The sequence below is a fragment of the Drosophila sulfurigaster genome, chromosome 2R (genome assembly GCF_023558435.1).
Source record: "Drosophila sulfurigaster albostrigata strain 15112-1811.04 chromosome 2R, ASM2355843v2, whole genome shotgun sequence".
Lineage (NCBI taxonomy): Eukaryota > Metazoa > Arthropoda > Insecta > Diptera > Drosophilidae > Drosophila > Drosophila sulfurigaster.
This window is the reverse complement of record NC_084882.1, coordinates 713127-730431: the sequence shown is the minus strand read 5'-3', so window position 1 is coordinate 730431 and position 17305 is coordinate 713127. Positions and strand designations below refer to the sequence as shown.

Sequence of the window (17305 nt, the reverse complement as noted above, 5' to 3'; positions counted from 1 at the left end):
AAGAATGGACGAAGGAGCAATCAAAGGAGGGCCAAGAAGGCTAGACAAATAACGAGGGAGTAAGCAAGCACCGATGCCCTTGTGAAGCATTGCTTCGCGGCCGACCCACAAGAGCCCGGCTCCGCTAATTCTGTTTTCTACAGTTTCATTTTCTTCTCTTTGTATAATTCTAACCTTCACTTTTGTACACCTTGCTTCTCTATTACCTATACTACGAATAAAAAAAAATCACACACACACATCCCTGCAAGTAACGCGTGGTGGTCGGTGTGATTTGCTTGTACTCTGTTTCCAGTGCAAGCAAATTTCGGCAGTGACACACGTACATACATACTTACATAGTCAATTTGTTTTTCCTCCAAGTCACTGCCACCAAGCTCACGCATATTTTATAGTGAGTAGTGAAAACCGCGACCTCCTCCGTTTAGTTGCGCGCAAAACAACTTGCATCGTTAATATTCTTTATATTATTTTCTTATCCAACAGCAATAAAAACAATTGAAAACATTGTCGTTTTTTTTTTCGGTAAATATACCTATATACATTGCTGTTTTTCCAGCTTCCTGTCTTTCTGTTATTATTGTACTCTTGTTTTTTTTTTTTTTTTTCGTTTCTTTTCTATTTTTTTTCGTTAAGGGAAATTTTCCGTCCTTTTGCGTTCTTCGTCTGTGTCCGCTACTTCCGTACCCATTTGGGTGTAAAATACCACAGCACTGTCTTCGGTATTTTTCCAGTATTTTTGTTTGATATTTTTATCAACACAGTTTTTGCTTTTTTTTGTCAATTTTGGAGATTGTGTAATATCCTATTTCCACTACACCCAAAACCTCGGTTTTCTTTGGTTTTTTTCCGTTCAGGCCGAATGTTTCGTTCGCCCCATGTAAAAACCCGTAAGAAAAAAAAGTCGGGTTTTCTACGTTCGCGAGCTACGTAGAAATAGCGAACGAACTTTTTGGGTAATTACGCGATATTTTGATCGATATGGCAACGAAAAAGAGCTTACCACTAAACAAACAGCTGACATTAAAGTGCGCCAAGGTATGAAAATAGAAAAATAAAAATTTGTTTTTGCTTTTTAAAGCAATTTTTTTATATTTTAGATGAGCCAAAAAAACTCGCAAGCCGTCAATATCGTGGAGTGGCATCCACGAGGCTATGTTGTTCGAGTTGTGGGAGGAGAATTTGACGGCATTGCACAGTGGTTGGGCTTGTATGAAGCCGCGGCCAAAAATATTTCCCGTTGAGATATCGTTACGAAATTTTCCCCAAAAATTTAAAAAAATATTTTGTATATATAGTAAAAAAAATTGGATACATCGGAGGACTATATCCTATAGCTCCCATACAACCTTATTATGGCTTACATGCCGATTGTGCGCCAAAATTCTTCCGGTGGAGTTACAGTGCTAAAATTTCATATTAGAATCCAAGACATATATAAGATATATATAAGTATTTAAATTATATTGCTGCTTTCTTCTATCAAACTAGTTACTCTTCGAGTTTTTTCTTCATTCGTGCCCACTTAGGTACACCAAAGATCAAAGATGTACATGCGTGAAAAATCCAAAAATCTATAAAAATATTCTAAACACACTGTAAAAAAATCGTATCATATAGCTTCCATACAAACGGATAAAATAATTTTTTTCCAAGACTAAATTCAATATTTGACCTCTTAATACAAACGTTGGTTTAATCGTAATCCCAAAAAGTAAAACAACCATAAATTCACATATAACATATAATTAACCCAAAACGTTATAATCCTCTTACAAACGTATTCAATTCGCTTTGACACTTAACTTAGCCGTTTTTAATAATATTTGCTTCTACAACTTCAATCAACTTCGTTCGCCTTTCAACAGCGCTACCTTCATCGCTGCACCATAAATTAAAAACATATAAACGTGAGAATACACACTTATAAGAAACACCTATTAAAATTTAAACCAAGGGAATAAACAAAAAATAAATCAAAACTATTAATAAATGAAAAACTATTAATAAACACAAACTCAAAAGACGAAGACAGGGCAACAGCACAACAAGCACACGGGCGAAAACAAATTTTTTAGTGCAGAACTGACCCTGAAAATGTTAAGACGGTGTTAGAATTTTTACGATTATAAGCACATCTGCAATTTTCTGAAAAAAAAATTTGCACATTTATTACCTTTAGAGCCAGGCAAACACATTGGTATACAACTTAACTGTGGCGTTCTGTGGCGTCACTACTAAAACTTTAGCTAAACATAAAAAAGACGTTCAAAATATAGACAAAAAACATGTATTATTTCAAATTAATATAACAAGAAGAGTTTAATAAGTACGTTTTTTTATAATATCTCAAATTTTAGAAAATACCTTCAACTTCAAAATCCATTACAAATATTATAAATTTGAACACGTAATAAATGAACTGACCATTTCAAAGTTCGGTTTGGTTGTGAAAAATTCGCGATGCGCTGTGCTGTGCAAATGACTACCTGCTTTCTATTTTTAGAAAGAACCGTTTGATATCCAGAAAAATCTAGTTTGCCATGAAAAAGGTTGGACAATTTAGAAACCATTTGTTTACTTTTGGCACATTTTTGTTGTTATGACTTTTTTTATTTTTGGCCTATGGGCTCAACCACTGTGCATTGAGGTCTGCCCAAAAAAAACACGCACTTATTCAAACGTATGTGTGAGAAGTTTTTGGCGGCAGGCTTCAATGTGAAGTGGAAGGATGTAAGGACCAAGATAGACAATTTGACCAAAAAATATAACTAAGTTGTATAAATCATATTTATTGAGTTCAGTAATAACGGGTGTATATTTATAAAAAAAGAAATGAAATTAAGAAGCGAGGTCCAACTGGCGGTGCGCCGTCGAAGTGTCAACATTTTGCCAAGGTCTACAGAATCTTGTCAGCGGTGAAGTCAATAAATTTTGATGAATGCATCCTCGAAAGCATGGGTAAGCTATGATTTCAAAGCTCTCAACCATCAATAGTAAGTCTTAAATTGTTATTTTTAGATCTCGATGAAGGGAAGTGGGATAGATTCATGATCTATGATCTATGATTTATATTCGGGTGATTCTAACGTCATCCTTTTTGGAGTTGATGATGAAGGTAGTACTGTGCTAAGTCAGCCACTACCGCGAAATATTGTGCTTGAAGCGTCGACTGACGAAAATAGCGTAATATTTGAAGAAAGCTCATCTGGTACATTACTACCTTCATCATCAACTCAAAAAAGGATGATATTAGAATCACCCGAATATAAATCATTCGAGTCACAAGGTTCAGCTACATATGCTTTTGTAAATACTATTCTGAAAATACTAAAAATTTGAAATAAATGCGTTACACACAAATTCTTTATATTTCAGTTATTTATTGTTTACAATGTATGATGAAATTTCTGAACGAATTGGCTCAGCGTCGCTATCGAAATCAATTGTTTCATAGTCGTCTTCATCAGATTTCTCGGGCTGGTGTGGATCATCGGGGCTTGGTTCCAAAATTCCCGGAATATCAATGTTTTCACGTTTGGTGAAATTATGTAAGATGCAACATGCTGTAATAACAACAGCCGTTTTACTGTAATGGTTATCAAGGCCTTTCCCGATTCGCCGAAATCGAGCTTTTAAATGGCCGAAAGCATTTTCGACCACCCTGCGTGATTTGGCTAAAGTATAATTAAAAGCCTTCATAGTTTCATTTTCAGTATTTGAAAAAGCATATGGCTTCATCACTTGAGCCGAAAATTTGAAAGCTGAATCACCAATCACCACAACAGGCACATCGACTCCCGAAATAATGCGCAGGTTATTCTTTAATAGTGTCGACTCATCTAATAATTGACGTAGCCTACTTCGCTCAAAAATTTGGGAGTCATGACAACGCCCTGGGCCTCCAACGTTTATATAAAGAAATATGTATCTAAAATTACATTTAACATGAATATACAAATGCCAAAATTAGTATCATACAATAATTGCATATTTACCGAGCATCAACCATTGCAAACAATATAGTTGAGTACCAGCCTTTATAATTAAAATAGTCAGCTGCATCAGCTGCAGATGGATGAATTTCAATATGACAGCCATCTAAAAAATTCTTTCTTTAATAAAATTCCATGAAAACTATAATTATACTCACCAATCGCGCCTAAGCATTGTGGGAAGCCAAATTTTTCGAAGCCTTTAACGCATTCCTCCAATTTGGATAGCGTGAGGAAGTTATGCGGGAGGTAGCCGGATGACAGAACTCTACATGTCTCATGGCAAAATTCTAGCAATATTTTGCAGACCATAGCTTTTGACACACCAAACAACGTGCCCACTGTCCGATACTCCGCAGACGATTGCGATTGCAATCCGCTTATCAAGAGGAATGGCCGTTCGAAATACGGTGTCAATGTACGCATATGATAAGTATCGATAACTAAAAGTAGCAGTGCATTAACATTATCATCTGCACTGCACATAACTATGTAAACTAACATTTAATATATACAGTTGCGAATAAATACTCAAAGCAGTACGACGTGTTTTATTTTACGCTTCAGCCAAGACTTTCCTGCCGAACCAACTCGGTTCAACAAGTTGTCTATAATTAAGCAGCGAGATAACGTTAATAGTTGAACAACTTAAGAGTACACTTTTAAGGCTAACTAACTGTATTTTAAATGTAATTGTAAGGCAATGATTGCAATGGACCCATACAGTAAACAAAAACAATAGAAATTTAAAAACTTAAAATAACCCAAAAAAAAAAAAAAATAAAACGTTAGAATTTGAATTTAAATATTTAGGCGCGCATAGGCGTACGTCAGATATGTATGTGGGTGACAGTGGAGAGTTACAACGTTGTAAGTGACAGATGCAAATTCACCATAAGGTGAATACCGCTCTCACTTGAGCTGGTTAAGATCTGCACTATCAAGGTTTGTTCTTTTTCTATCAAGATCGCAAGGGGAGAAGACGTCTTGGAATACTCTGTTGAAGAAGAAAGAAAAATCCACCCAGAAGTCCCAAAAGTCTAAAGGCCTCGTGGCCAAGAAAATAAAAATTTTTGTAATTTAATCTTGTCCATCCCCGCTGCTTTTGCCACAAAAAGCTGGTATCGACATATTACTCCACAGTGCCGTCCAGGCAAGGTAATTATTATAAAACTACAGGAAAAAATAATTAGTTGAAAAAATTTATAAAAATTGTTTAAAATCCGGTGTCCATATTTAAAACAGAAAAGAATAATCTTTTATTATTTATTATTTGGACGTTGACGTACTAACGGCAGTACCATCAAGTGGCCCAGCGATACCAAGCACCGGCTTGTTGACGCGCGGACAAAACAAAATAAATTTGTGAACAGCATGCATTAAACGAAAACCGCGAATAAATATTAAAAGACGCTGGACAGCTAATTAAATTAGATTAAAAATATGTTAGAATAAATGTATAAAATAAATAACAATTAAATACTCGATAAATAAGCTAATAATAAGGTTTTAAGCAAAGGAATAGATTTACTAGAGCAAACTACGTTATTGAGATTATTATAGTTCACACACAGAATACGGAAGGGATTATGGCAAGAAAAGTTAGTAGATCTACGTGAAATGAGAAGTGGAAGAAAATTCCTAGTGATCCTGAAAAGAACTGCAAAACTAATTTGACTTAACAGCTCCAAAGAGTCTATTTCACCATTAATTAGTCTCTGTATAAAAACGCACCTTGCATAGTTCTGCGGTCAGAAAGAGAAGGAAGGTTTAGTAATAAAAGTCTACTGCGATATGGTGGTAATCTAATATTAGGATTCCAATTTAAACTACGAAGAGCAAATAATAAGAATTGTTTCTGCACCGATTCAATCCTATCTTGATAAACCCTATACTGGGGATTCCAGACAAGAGATCCGTACTCAAGGATAGGACGAACCAGTGATACGTACAAAGTCTTAGTGATTGAACTCTTTCGACCAGCGTTTTATAAATCCCAGAACCTCATGGCCCCATTTACAGCAGATAGATTTTTCCCCAGCAGGTGGTACAGATAAGCTTGGAACATCAACTGGGACAGAAAGCTCGATTGGGGTAATCGACAGACGCGTATTGGCCTTTTTACGCTTCGGAGACTCGGTCAAGAGCTTCATACTCTTAAACCCAGAATCCAAAGCAGAAAAGCTATCGGAGAGTTTTTTAAAGCCCGCCAATATATCTTTAAAACCAGTTCGCGTCTGCCGTATAAACCCAGCAATATCGCGTTCAGAGTCCCTACAATGTTCACAAGTCCATCTCAATCCAGACTTGGCCGAAATCAAATCCACTATACGGCCGTTAAAGCCAGCACATTTTTCATGTGCAACGTTGTCGCATAACCAGCAACAAACAAAACCCATTTTGGCACCAACTGGCACCCGGCATTTCTTGTTATAGCAGACTAACATATTGCTAAAACAAAGATTATTAAACTAATTAAAAAATTAAAAAACAAAAAAAGAAATAAATCAAAATAGGTAAATTATTTGCAAACTAATATGATCTGTACTTACGAAGAGCACAAAACACAGAGAGTATGCACAGGTCGAGCGAGACGCAAGATAGACGATAGCCAACAACAACACCAAGAGAGGTAGAGCTAACTATTGTAACAGCGTTGAGCGCAAAGAATAGCAAGTGAAAAAAGAAGAGCGCGAAAGTAAACAAAAATACAAAAACAAAGTGCAGCGGCAACGAAAACAGAATTGTTTTGCTAACAAAGCAAAGCAAAGTTTGTCCACACAATTTGTTGTTATATTTTCAGAAAAAAAGATAATAATTTACTAAATACACGAAAGCACACAGCGATTTAACGATCTGTAGTTAAACACAAGTGAGAGAGTAAAATTAATGTTATATTAATTGTAAATAAATATGAAATTTAATGAAAAATCACAAAGTTTAAGAGGGAAGAAAAAAAACACGTCCGACTGCGAATGCGAGAGCGAATGCTACCAGCCAACGGCTAAGGAGGGCGTCAGACAGAAGCAGCAGGGAGCAGACCACGACACGAGGGAGGGAAACGAAATATATAAATAAATTTAAAAAAAAATTAAAAATAACAGTTATAAAAAAAAAAGTGCAAGTGCATAGATAGCGAGTGCCAATCGCTAAGAATATCAACCAATCATTGCAGCTGAATATCAGTTTAAAATAAGAAAAACAACTGAAAGCCCAAATATTAACAAAGTGAAAAGAATAGTAATTAAAAGCATAAATAAGTATTAGTGAACAGTGAGCAAAAGAGCAGAGAAAAAAAAAACACTGAAGCAGCGATATATATATATGTACATTGTGTGTGGGTGTGAAAATAATAAGTGAAAAAATTAAAAGACAATACACTCGACAGAACATTTTTTGTTCTTTTTTTTCATTGCCTAATAACTTAAAAACAAATTGTCTTAAGGCTATCAAGTGCAGGACAATCATAAATTGGTGAAAGAATTAAAAATAATCAATATTAACCAAAAACAACAACACCTCATCGTCGAGAAGGCCTTCATCGAGGAAATTTGGATGAGTGAAAAAAGAAAGTCGCAAGGCGTTAGCAACCACATCGGTAACACTTTTGTGTTGGCCAGTGTAGCCGCGCTGTGATTGCCGGCGGCTTGCGCACTTTTCTTTTCGTTTATTAACCTATTTCTTTTTATGTATTTGCCTTGATTTGCAATGACAAGTGCATCAGTTAACTCATCTGCCTAGTCCAGGGATTAATAAAGACAAAAACAAAGAAAAGCAGAAATGAGGTATGTAACTGATTGCCCGTTCAATGATATTCGTATATTTTGTTGCCATGGATCGCTATTACGATTTCTTTTTCAGGAGCGGAGAAAGAGAATAAGAATGAATGTTATGTTGAGTGTATTTTGTAATATTATTCAAATGAAAACAAAACGAATACAATATCGACGCATTTCCGCGAAAGTATCGTATGTCGCATTTTTCGAAATTGAGATTTTAATGCAAAATTGTTAGGCACCTAATGTCTCACTACCCTGTGAAATATTATAACTGAAAACCCTATAGTTCCGATAAAAATTAAGTTTCAATTGCGAACGCAATTCACTCCTTGGAAAGTCGCGAAGGTATTAAGTCGTTGCAGCAGAAAAAGTCGTAGTTGATAAAATAGAATGCGTAGTATTGTTCACTCCAAGTTATCACGATTAATAATAAACAGTTAAATTACATTTACTAAAATACTTTAAATAAATATATTACAAATATTTTGTATATAATGTATATATTATATAATGTTGTTAATTAATAAAATTTCTAAAAAAAAATTTTCTTAATAAAATTCTAATTTTGCATAATAAATCAATTTTTATTATCGTATGTCGCACGTTGTACGCAAGGGTATGAAAACAAAGCGTGCAAAATTATCGTATGTAATTTTATTTTTATTTTTTCATGAAATGTTGTCTTTAATGACAAAAATTAAGTTTTCATTCGTTATTGTAGCTAAAACCACGTAACCTTGAAAAATATTTCCAGGATTTTCTCATTCCTAAGAGATTAAATTAAAAAAAAAAGCTTATTCTGTAAAATTGGATTTTTCAACATACGATACATTTGCGGAAATGCGTCGATATATAAAACATTCAGTGAACATTAAAAATAAAACCACACAATGATATTAAACTGCTGAATGAAATAAACTAATACTAAACTGTACCAATGAAGTTGTTCTCAAACCTAATTGCTCACAAACCTAGTTGTTCTCAAACCTAGTTGCTCGCAAACCTCGTTGCTGAGAGCAAAAACATGAAACATGAAATATGAAACAGGAATGAATAAATAATTGCAAATAAAATAAAATATTGTAAAATGTATGATTTAAAATTGTAGACACTATTGAGAGTGCAGTAGCCCAACACATTAAAAATTCTAAATACTTAAAAGATTTACTTATACATATTTACGGCCACTCATACTTATACTATATACTTGTACACATATTCTAATAATACTAAGTTATAATCTAGTTTATTTTGCAAATATGGATAAATTTTATTAGAATAACCATTATTATGAATATACTGAATTTCCGTTTATTTCTGCTTGATTAATTAAACTTTATAATGATGATGGAAATCTAAAATTTCTTTTCTGATGACATGGGAGCAAAAGAATGGGTAAATAATAAGCTGCGTTTGGGGTCTTCCCTTAAAAATACATTAGAAGACTATGGCTGGATGGGTAGCGAACAAGGAGAATGACATCAACCCCTCAGTCCTCTCCATTTAGGTACACTGCTATTCTTGTGAGTTTTCTTTTCAGTTTCAAATTAGCTTGTTTATTTGGCCAAAGTTTGCTGTTTTTTTTTAGGCTTGGGTGCCTTTTGTTGTATTCGCATGAGGATCGTATCATGCATATTTTATGAGGGACTCTATAATAATTCACCGCGAGCATAGCGATCATCAGTGACAGCAACAACCCACCCATGCATGCTGCAAGTAATTCTGACACCCAACAAGGGGCTGATATTATAAGAATTTGAAATTTGGCCCAACAACGTGGACAGATATTACATGATGTCGTTTAAAATCAGGATTGCATTCAATAGAAAGAAAATATTAATATTCAAAATTACATCTTATGTGCTGAACCGTGTGCACAATTGTTCCTCCTCCCTTTGCAGTATGCTTATCTTTAGTTTCGCGCATATATTCAAACTCCTCCTTCCGAGGCCAGCTGTTGCTCCCAGCAACGGAACTCCGCCTCCTTCATCCTGCAGTAATTTATGCGCTCCTCATAGTTATTACCGCCTCCGCCGCCGCCCGTCGTCACACCTCCTTCCCAACCACCAACACCTGTCTCCGTGACCGTTCTCGCGCTGGTGTTGACGCCGCTGTTGCCCGTTGCTGTTGTGGCTGTTTCCAGCGCCACAGGCACGACCACAGGGACGGAGACGGGCACCGTGGCGGCTGCCGTCACTGTGGGCAGGGAGCTGTATGCTCGGTTGCCAGAATTGGCTCTTTTGAGCCAAAACTGGCTCTTTTTTCTCGTTGGCTCTTTGGCACATTTTTATTAAATTTGGCTCTTTTTTATTCAAATTGGCTCATTTTTAATCTTTTTTTGGCTCATTAAAAATTTTTTAAGTGGCAACCGTGGCAGTATGTAAACATGGGCGTGCCCCCGTTGCTGGGGGCATCACCCCCAGCTACTGTTCCATCGTTCATGTCATTGACAACCACTAGAGAGGCTCTAAGCAAACCGAAACTAGAACCACTTGAGAATTGTAAAATTTACTGCTTACGTTTTTATTTACATGTATGTAAACAAACCTGCAATTATGCCATACAAATTTGTAATTGGAGAACGAAATATTGCATACTTTTATGCTGATCATTCAAAGAACATAAAAATCAAGAAAGCTTCAAGTACATACATATGCTCGACTCTGAGAGCCCCCGCTACCCATTTTGAATAAAGGCAAAATATAGCGGTAATATTTTGTATACCCGCTACCCATAGGGTAGAAGGGTATTATAAATTTCTGCCGGCAGGAAATGTATGTAACAGGTAGAAGAAGGCATCTCCGACCTGATAAAGTATATACATTCTTGATCAGCATCAATAGCAGAGACGATCTACCCATGTCCGTCTGCCCGCATGAATACCTATGTATATCTCAGAGACTATAAGAGATAGAGCTATAATTTTGTTTGCACGCAAATCAAGTTTGTTTAAAATGTTTGGCACGCCCACTTCCGCCCCCGCCAATACACCAAAAACGTAAACTAGAGTAGTTGTCATTAGAGGTGGGCACGGGCCCACGGACTTACACAGGCCTGGAGCGGGCCCGGGCCTAACAATTAAAATTCGTGCGGGCCCGGAGCTTAGGAAAAGGCCCGGCCTGTAAAAATCCGAAATAGGCCTGTAAAAGCCCGAAATAGGCCTGAAAACAATTTTGTTTTGATCGAATTAGAACCGCCATTTATCCCATTTTAATTGCTTATTGATGCTACCTACTTGGCGGCCTATTGTGAAATTAACCAATTTGTGAAAAATAAAAATGTCGCGACAAACCATTCAGGACGTTGCCCACTGGGACGGATGGCCGATTTGGTGGCATAAAGTCCAAAATTGTATGTAAGAAAATCTTAATTTTTATTTTATATATTGAAACCAGATACCCTAGATAGAAAGTATCAATAAATATTTTTGTTAAAAATGCAACCTTAAAATTTTTATAGATATTTAATGTCAGGTGATTGAACAGCTGATTTTTGTGACAAAATTGGTGGGAAACTTTTGGTGACTTTATGCGCTTGGCAAATCCAAACGAAAGAAAAATTTTATAATTTGTAAAATGGATGTTGGAGGTGTGTGTTGATGCGAGCGCATTGTAGGTGAGGGGCACACATCCGTTCCGCCGACCGAAAAGCACTCAAAGCTTTTTCGCTCACCAGCAATGCGCTCAATGCGTAAGAATGCACTCAAGCTCCAGTGCTCTCAGCTTCTCTCTCCCACAACTCACCACCGCTGAGCGCGGCTCAGCGCAATAGATCGACGAAATGCCGTCGGCATTTTCTCTATTGGAAGTTCTAATTTTCGCCTCTTTCGCATCGGTATAATTACCCCCCAATTGTGCGTTTTCAACAACCCGCTAAGTTTCGCAATAAATACATATATATAATAAGAAAAAACCGCGAGTGTTTTTATTTCGGAAAAGGAAGAACTTGGAAGTTTTCAGCGCCCCTACGACAACATTTGGTCCTTCGAGCCGGATAATCATTTTCATCGGCATTTCAGCATACTACGCAGATAAGTATCACAAGTTTTTTCCATTTGTCCTATCACTTCTCCCACGGTCGTCCGCCCCTCAATTTCCGCCATATTGTGCAAAAGATTCCAACATCTTTTGCCAAGTTGCTTTCCTTTTTGCTTCGGACGACCTTTTCTGCGTTTTTATCCTATATACATTCATTTATAACAAATTATTATTTCTATTTTTTTCCGCCAATCGCGTACGTATGTATGCATGTGTGTTTTTCTTTTTTTTTTCTGAGTGCAAGTGCAAGTGCAAACAGTGATAAAAGGAAAGTATTCAAAGAGAGAAATATACTAAAGTGCGAATGTTATATATTGTATACTCCATACATATACATATAAACATTTAAATTAAATAACTTAAATTCCAGCTGTGCGCACCAGCATTTCGTTTTTTCTTTATTTCTTGTCCGTTGTACGTTTGTATGTCGCGATAATCGCCGACATACATTCATACACACATATTTGTGCTCTCTCTTTTGCCCGCAAGCGCATCGGCTTGCAGTGCTGCCAATTTGGATTTTTTCCCGCCAAAACAGGCTTTTTTTGAAGGCTAAATGCGGGAAAAATTTGTGAATTGCGGGAATTGTGAAAAGCGGGAATTCTAGCTTTTTTTTAGAAATTCTGTTGGCTTTTTCCCAACTTTTTTTGTGTTGCTAACACAAAAGTACAAAATATGGAAAAGTGGCAGATTTACGATAGTCACTTATAAACAATCCAGAAAATGTGTTGGCGTATCGATTGTTTTCTCGAAATACGCTGATTTCATCACTCGCTTAGTGTTTCCATTTCAATTTGATCAAGTGGGCCAACATCAGCAACACAAACAAATTTTGGTCTTTAAAGATTCTGGTGAAAACCGGAGATTTTTTGAGTTGGCAACTGTGGCCATTCAAATGTTGTGTTTGCCCTGGTCATACGCGATTTCTGGCTATTTGCCAGGTTAACCTAATTAAATCAAATTTAATTTTCGTCTTCTGTAGAGAAAAAAAGATGTTCTGTACACGCAGCGAAATTTTATATCGCTTACTGCTCACTATGTGGATGATAGCTTCCGACTGAACGTCGCTCTTTTAGCTATTAATATTAATCAATTTTTATAATATATTTGTGTGTACGATTACATATAATGTACGTGTTCATACTTACATATTTATTTATTAATGTTTATGAAGCATTTAACTTACTTTTACAGGCATCATGGACTTCCTGGACGAGAAGAATATGAATCTTTTATAGGCATCATGGACTTCTTGGACGAGAAGGAATCTGGAGAAAATATTCTCAAAAATGTTCACGACATTTACAGGAAACTATGAATCCAGCTGTGTTCGTTACGGACAATGGTGCAAATGTTGTTGCGGCATTTCAAAGCTTCAAGCGCTTATCTTGTGCTTGTCACAATCTGAACCTTGTCATGGATGACGTCATTGAGAAAAATCCTATTGCGGAAGTGAAGGCTTTAATAGATTGCTGCAAATCATTAGTCAAATATTTTAAACATTCTCAGCTTAACAGTAAGCTCTCAAAAATGCTGAAACAGCAAGTTAAAATACGCTGGAACTCTTCATTTTTATGCTCTTGAGTATATTTAATGTAAAAGAGGAAATAACTCTTTTACTTAAAGAAGATAAGCTACAGCGAATTAGTAATTTCGATTTTTCATTACTTGAAAACATTTTATGCTTCTTAAAACCTGTTAGGGACTGCTCTGAAGCACTTAGCTCTGATTAGGAACCAACAATGCAAATATTTGAAAAATTATGTAAACTTTGCAGAACTAGCACACTTGATTCCCAAATAATAAGTGAGTTTAAAGCAATGACCCTAAGCGCATTAGAAGTCAGGTTTCTTCCGGCAATCGATCATTTGTTTGGGCTTTTCTTGAGAGATGAATTTCCTCTGAGAAAAAAAAAGAAAATGTGTTAGCTACGGTAAAAGCAATGCTCTCCGAATTTATAGATCATGAAAATAGTAGCTTTGATGACATGATGACTAATAACTTAAGCCCAAATAATTCTTAAAATTGAATGTTTGCTGAATTTTTAGACTTAAATTATGTAAAAAAATGAAAAGTTGAGAAAATCGATATTGACAAATATTAACAAATATTTGGCCTATCCAGTAGCTCCTGGCACACATATTCTAGAATTTTGGAATAATGCAAGCGACTTAAAATACCTTCCCAAATTAGCTCTGACCATTCTGGCTATTCCAGCCAGTTCGTCTACGAGCGAAGGGCTTTTTTCAACGTCGGGTGTTTTGAATGTTTTGAATGACAAACGCACTAGGCTAAAAAGCACAAATTTAGAAAAAATTTAATTTTTAAATATATTTATTAAATATTACTTAGTTTTTAGTTCGTTTTTCATTAAATACATAAAAATATACAATATACCTTAATAAATATGCACTTATATATATATATATAAATTATACGTCTATTAAATTTCCTTATATGTATGTGTAAATAAGTTTCGTGCCGGGCAAAAATTGTGGAAGTTATTAAAGAAATACTTTTGTATGGGCAAAAACGCCTGCTATATGCTCGCCTATATTGGTATGTGTATGCATCTGTAGTTTTCCAACGAAGATAAACACGACAAAAATTCATCGTGTCGTAGATGCTTGGAGTTAAATAGCGGTGAAGTGCAAGCCCAACATGTTGTAGTGTCCGGGTCGAGTCCCGGTCGCGGTACAAACATTTTTTTTTAATGCTATATACAATAATTACTATAGGAATTGTAATCGGGTTCGAGTCCCGATCGACACATTTTTAATTTTTTAATTTTGAGATTATTACCGCAATATGTTGCTTGTATTCAAAATGGGTAGCGGGTATCTCACAGTCGAGCACACTTGAATGTGCCTTCCTTACTTGTTCGTTTTAATTTTGCTTCATTTCTATTTTTTATAGTTTTAACTATAGCTTGCAACTAACTGTTAACCGATTCGTGCGGTCTCAAAATAAGTGTTCGTCATTGAGACTTTGAGCAAAAAGTCTGATAGCAACCGATTGAATTGCTTGTATACAAATTTTGCTCGCGCTCAGCCGAAGAACAGTTTTTTCTGTTTTCGTTTGCTCTGCTCATTCTCGGACCGTTTGCTCGCGATCGACGATTCAAAAAGTCTTTTGTGCATGTACATATGTGTGTATGTGAAGTTTCGTGGGTTCAACGCGTCAATTGGCTTTGTGAATCTCGCGTGTAAGCATTGACTTGCCAAAATTGATTGAAAATGGGAAGAAATTAATAAATGCAACGAAATTGCAAAATGCAACGAAACGAAGACAAATTATTGAAAAGACGTTTTTCGCTGACTTTTTCAGTCAATCGGTCATTTAATGAGTCTCTCTGCGCGAGCGTCACTCGAATCTCTCATTGAGCGATGTTCGGTAAACGAGAGTTTCATGATCGGCTCATCGTAATGCGTTCAACAGAAACCCGAAACAAAAAGAAGCAAAGTCTGCTGCTCAGAGAGAAACCGAAACGGCATGTCTTTTTTCGGTTGTTCTCGCGAACAGAGCGTAAGGAAAACAAGTAAGAAAGCTACAGTCGAGTGTACTCGACTGTGAAATACCCGCTACCCATTTTGAATAAAAGAAATATATTTTTCGGTATTTTTCTCAAAATATACCGAATATACTGTAAAAATACTAAAAATATACCAAATGGTATATTTGGTATATCGATATAGTACCGCATTCAAAATATACCATAGACGGCTCAATATACCAGATTGTCAGCCAAAGCAACTCAGACCCCTAGTAAGTACAAAAGTATTTCTTTAATAACTTCGACAATTTTTTTCTGATTGCAACCAAATTCTCAGGAATCAGGAATCATAACTACTATAGTTATTACTGTATATACCAAAATTCGTAACTCTATCTTTAAAATTACGCTTGTTATTCGATTTTTTTGATTTGCAATGGCGGAAGGGGGCGTGGCAAAAATTTGAAACAAACTTGATCTGCGTGCAAACATAACAAATGCTGTCGAAAAATATAGCTCTATCTTCCGTAGTCCTTGAGATCTAGGAGTTCATATGGACAGACGAACATGGCTAGATCGTCTCGGCTATTGACGCTGATCAAGAATATATAAACTTTGTAGGGTCAGAGATGCCTCCTTCTACCTATTACATAAATTTCCTGTCGGCACAAGGTTATAATACCCTTCTACCCTATGGGTAGCGGGTATAAAAACGGTTAGCAGTTATTTGCAAGCTATGGTTTTAACTTATTTTTTGTTTCAAATTAGAATATAAATATTTGTTTTTCACGTCAAATACAAATTTGCAATATTGTTTTAAGGCATTGTAATATTAGTTTTCGTGTTCGATTTAATTGTAAACTAGTGAGATGTTTTAAAAATGCATTACAGAAAAATGTTCTAGTTTTGTTGTAAGACATTTGATCTTTTCACTATTCGATTGCTGCTTAACATGATTGGCCCCTTAGAGGGGCTCCGCTAGGTACAAGGGTCACAAGAGCGACTCTTGGTGCGCACTTCAGGAGCTCCGCTGGCCGCTGTGCGCTGAAGAGCGGTGCTCCGTTTGTACGGGTGAGCAATGTCCGTTAATTTGCAATTTGAATTTAAATTGTATGGTGGTATCAATATTTGCGACGCGACTGTTGTGCAAGCTAACAGCTGCTCGCGAAGATGTTAGTATATTAGTCTATTAATCGAATATTTGCGGTGAGTTGGCAGGATCACTTTTGCCATACACATTAATATCGTATTAAATAATATCGATATCGAACTTAGATTAATCAAACAATATCGATATCCACGCTTAATCTAGTCTAGACCATCTCTTTTTAATTCGAAAGCTACAGAGATAAAGTGTGCCGAAGCAAAATAAAAAAATAAATCTGACGACATCCGTCATAATATTATATATATATTTTCTTGGCGTTGTTCGGGATTGCGCACTATTCAAAGTGCATTTTTTTTTAATTCTTTGGCCTTCTCGTTGGTTTTACAAGGTATGTACGTAGCGAGAAAACCAAATTTCTTAATTTTAATGAGTACCCTTTTCTTGGTGTAGGATATTGTGTGTGTAATCACGTGGCGACGACCACAGTACAGCACACGCCAACTGATCTGCAACTGCAGAGGCCCCGCGCCAAAAAGGAGTGGCAACAACTTTGCAAAGGAAGTTGCCACAAAGCGCCTAGATATTTGCAATTGAGTCACCAGTTTAGTGACGCCCAAGACAGCAGGAAGCTGTAGAAGCTACGCCATGCGTTGCTAAGGCGGTTCCAGCAGGAACGCTAGCTTAAACTCCTTCTTTTTGAGAGAGAACGGATCAGCGTTGCCGCTTCTCGTTATCATTGTGGAAGTTGCGCCATGCGCTGCTGAGGCCGCGCATTTCTGACGCAGACTCGTTGAAACGATTCGGTATTATATATATATTGCCGAGCCTGCGCTACTCGTCGGCATTGAGATCTTTGCCGCGAGGTTTTGGTTATAAAAAAACGTTGAGTTCAA

General features: G+C 36.3%; 1 protein-coding gene and 1 long non-coding RNA gene across 3 annotated transcripts; one reads left to right on the top strand and one right to left on the bottom strand.

Annotated features, from left to right (window-relative positions):
• Window positions 1-3345: 3345 nt before the first annotated feature.
• LOC133839281 (putative nuclease HARBI1) lies at window positions 3346-4242 on the bottom strand. Of its 2 annotated transcripts, XR_009894088.1 has the most exons (3): window positions 4154-4242; window positions 3999-4101; window positions 3352-3931 (listed from the first exon to the last, which is right to left on the bottom strand). XR_009894088.1 is itself a non-coding variant. In XM_062270707.1 (2 exons), the coding sequence occupies exons 1-2, from the start codon at window positions 4010-4012 to the stop codon at window positions 3379-3381; spliced, it is 567 nt and encodes a 188-aa protein (XP_062126691.1). In that variant the 5' UTR covers window positions 4013-4157; the 3' UTR covers window positions 3346-3378. The 2 variants fall into 2 exon arrangements, 1 of the variants encoding a protein (XP_062126691.1); XM_062270707.1 differs by having other exon boundaries at window positions 3346-3931; window positions 3999-4157.
• A 12425-nt stretch (window positions 4243-16667) lies between these two features.
• LOC133839086 (uncharacterized) lies at window positions 16668-17080 on the top strand. Its single transcript, XR_009894049.1, has 2 exons — window positions 16668-16800; window positions 16863-17080. It is a non-coding gene; the product is annotated as an uncharacterized LOC133839086 (long non-coding RNA).
• The last annotated feature ends 225 nt before the right edge of the window (window positions 17081-17305 follow it).